The following is a 2,904-nucleotide window of genomic DNA, read 5'->3' as shown; positions in this document are numbered from 1 at the left end:
GTACTAATAATGACCATCGGGTCAGTAACTGAATTCCGCTAAATAGTTTATCTGTTGAATGGTTTAACTGAATTTTTTTATGGGTAACTGAAATTATTAATGTAAGAAAAACAACAAATGTATACCCCGAATCAGAAGTGAGCACGCACTCACGCAGCACCATAGTTTGATGACTTACCGTAGCAAATGTCGATCGAAGGATGCAGAAACACATACATGACTAGCAATTATTGTACTAGCACTGTTGCACTTACAAGCTACGGTGGTCGATCTATCAGAATTGCCCTTTGCCTTCGAAGCTCTGGCCGATCGTCCAGCTTGCCGGCACGACGGCGCCGAGGACGACGGAGCGGCCGTCGCTTGCGACCACACGGAACGAGAGCCCCTGCCCGACGAGATTTTGGACATCTCCGTCCCAGATCTGTCCCCAGTTCCCCTTCATGTTCCGCCACTGGCCGTCCTTGCTCCCTTTCACGGCCAACGCCTTGACTTCGCCGGGACCGGCGACGTTGAAGACGAGCACGCCGACCCAGTACTGGTTGCCCGTCATCTCTATCCGGATGCCGCCCTTCTTGGCGCAAGGCACGCGGCGGTACTGCACGGGGATGATACCGACGTGGAAGTCGGTGACGAGGCGAAGGAACATGGGCTTGGAGAGGTCGAAGTGCTTCAGCGACGGGTTGCACCAGTTCTCGTAGGGCTTGGAGTAGTTGGCCGGGCAGAGGTTGGTTGCCGTCACCGTCACTGGCGCCCCGCCGGGCTTGCAGTGGGGGTCGCCGTGGCACTGGATCTCGTAGCAGCAGCCGCAGGACCAGCCGTCGCTGAAGAGGGCCACGCTCAGCGCTGTCGTGTCCAGCCCGTACCCCTGCTCGAATAGGTTACCGTACCCACACGCACCCTCTGCATGGCACATGCAGGCATCCCGTGGAGAATGTTAATTAATAGGTAAAAAGTTCGCGTGATGATGCGGGGTCGAATCGGAGTACTTAGTTTGCTTACGCATGGTCTCAGCTCCGGTCTCATCGCCGTAGAAGGTAGCGTGCGCGTCCATCCAGCCACCGCTTGCTACGGCCGCCGCCCCCACGGACACGGCGGAAACCGCTGGGCGTCTCGTCTCCATTCTTCACTAAACTAGTGTGATCTGTGTGTGAGCACTCGTACCCCAATTCTACTTTGCGATGATTGATAGGTGGCTACCTCTTGAGCCATGAGCTATATGTGTACGCACTTATGCCACTGGCTGCGGAGTTTTGGCCTTTTGCGTGGGCTAGGTCCATATGTTGTACTGTATCTCTAAGCTGCCAGTAGTGGCGGTCTTTGTATCTTTTGGAAGACGGATGTTAATCTGGTAATAAAGAATGTCTCGCAATACCACATAGACTCCTGGATTTCTGAACCGGGGTCAGAACAATGACGCCTTACTTGTTTCTATGGTGAGGCAAACCGGAGCTTGAGGTACAAAACATGGGAGACCATGAAAAGGTTGAGGGAAGAAAGCACGCTACCGTGGCTCTGCACGGGTGATTTCAACGAGATACTTCGTCAGGAGGAGCAAATGGGCCCTAACCCAAGGGATAGCGCTCAAATGGAGGGGTTTAGGGATGCGGTGGATGTATGTGAGCTGGCGGATTTGGGCTATACTGGCTTAGACTGGACTTTTGACAAGCGTGTTACGGGTGGCCAGTTTTGTAGGGTCTGTTTGGACCGGGCGCTAGCTTCGGCCAGTTGGTCCAACATGTTCCCGTTTGCAAGATTGGAGCATTTAACAGCGGTTAAGAGTGATCATAGCCCTATTATGTTGATGAATTAGATGGAAGCAGGGAATCAGCGCATCGCGGTGAAGAAGCCTTTTCGATATTAATGTGTCTGGGAAAGAGATGCTCGGTTCAAGGACGTGGTGGAAGCAGCATGGAATGGTGATGGACCGGCTTCATCGGTGTCGGACTTGGCCAATAAATTACAGTCAGTGGCCACTTCTATTTCCAGTTGGGGACGCACTACGTTCGGGTCGGTTCGGCAAGAGCAACGATCACTTCGTCAGAAACTTGCAATGCTGCGTGCGGATCCTTTGAGACTTGGACCTAGTGAGGAGGAACGCAAGGTCGAGGAGCGCATGGTGGAACTGGCGTATAGGGAGGAAATAATGGCGAGACAGAGGTCTCGTATCACATGGTTGTCCGAGGGCGATAGCAATACTAAGTTTTTTCAGAGGAAAGCAAGTGCCAGACGGGCCAAAAACAGTATCACCAAACTTGATCGTGCGGATGGGACCACTTGCATGGACCCGGCGGAATTGGCAAATATGGCGACAACGTTTTACTCAAACCTCTACACGTCGGAAGGAACAATAGGTATGGAAGAGGTGTTATCACACATACCGGTGAGGGTGGATGGCAATATGAATGCTCGCCTAAACGCTGCTTATAGCAATAATGAGGTTAAAGTAGCTCTCTTTCAAATGTTTCCAACTAAGGCGCCGGGACCGGATGGTTTCCCTGCACATTTTTTCCAGAAGCATTGGGACTTATGTGGTGATGAAGTTACAAGGATGATCATTCGAGTGCTTGATGGTGTGGACTCACCGGAGGAGATAAGTAACACGTTCATCGTTTTAATTCCAAAGATAGCAAGTCCAAAAGTTTTAGGACAGTTTCGGCCGATAAGCCTTTGTAATGTGATCTACAAGATCGCCTCAAAGGTCTTAGCCAACAGGCTGAAGGTAATCCTCCCTGAGATCATTTCCGAAGAGCAGTCGGCTTTTGTCCCTGGTCGTCTCATCACAGATAACTTCATTACAGCCTATGAATGCTTACATTACATGAAGACTAGGAGAGTGAAGGGTAACAGATTTTGTGCTCTAAAATTGGACATGATGAAAGCGTATGATCGCTTGGAGTGGTCGTA

The 2,904-nt window shown here is 51.2% G+C and overlaps 1 protein-coding gene across 1 annotated transcript; it reads right to left on the bottom strand.

Annotated features, from left to right (window-relative positions):
• Positions 1-274: 274 nt before the first annotated feature.
• LOC123156857 (expansin-A22-like) lies at positions 275-1,120 on the bottom strand. The gene is made up of 2 exons (XM_044575040.1): positions 1,000-1,120; positions 275-900 (listed from the first exon to the last, which is right to left on the bottom strand). Exons 1-2 carry the CDS (start codon positions 1,118-1,120, stop codon positions 275-277), a joined length of 747 nt encoding a protein of 248 aa, XP_044430975.1.
• Between the last annotated feature and the right edge of the window lie 1,784 nt (positions 1,121-2,904).

Source organism: Triticum aestivum, chromosome 7B (assembly GCF_018294505.1).
Source record: "Triticum aestivum cultivar Chinese Spring chromosome 7B, IWGSC CS RefSeq v2.1, whole genome shotgun sequence".
Lineage (NCBI taxonomy): Eukaryota > Viridiplantae > Streptophyta > Magnoliopsida > Poales > Poaceae > Triticum > Triticum aestivum.
The sequence above is the reverse complement of the archived record's forward strand: the minus strand, read 5'-3'. Positions and strand labels throughout refer to the sequence as shown.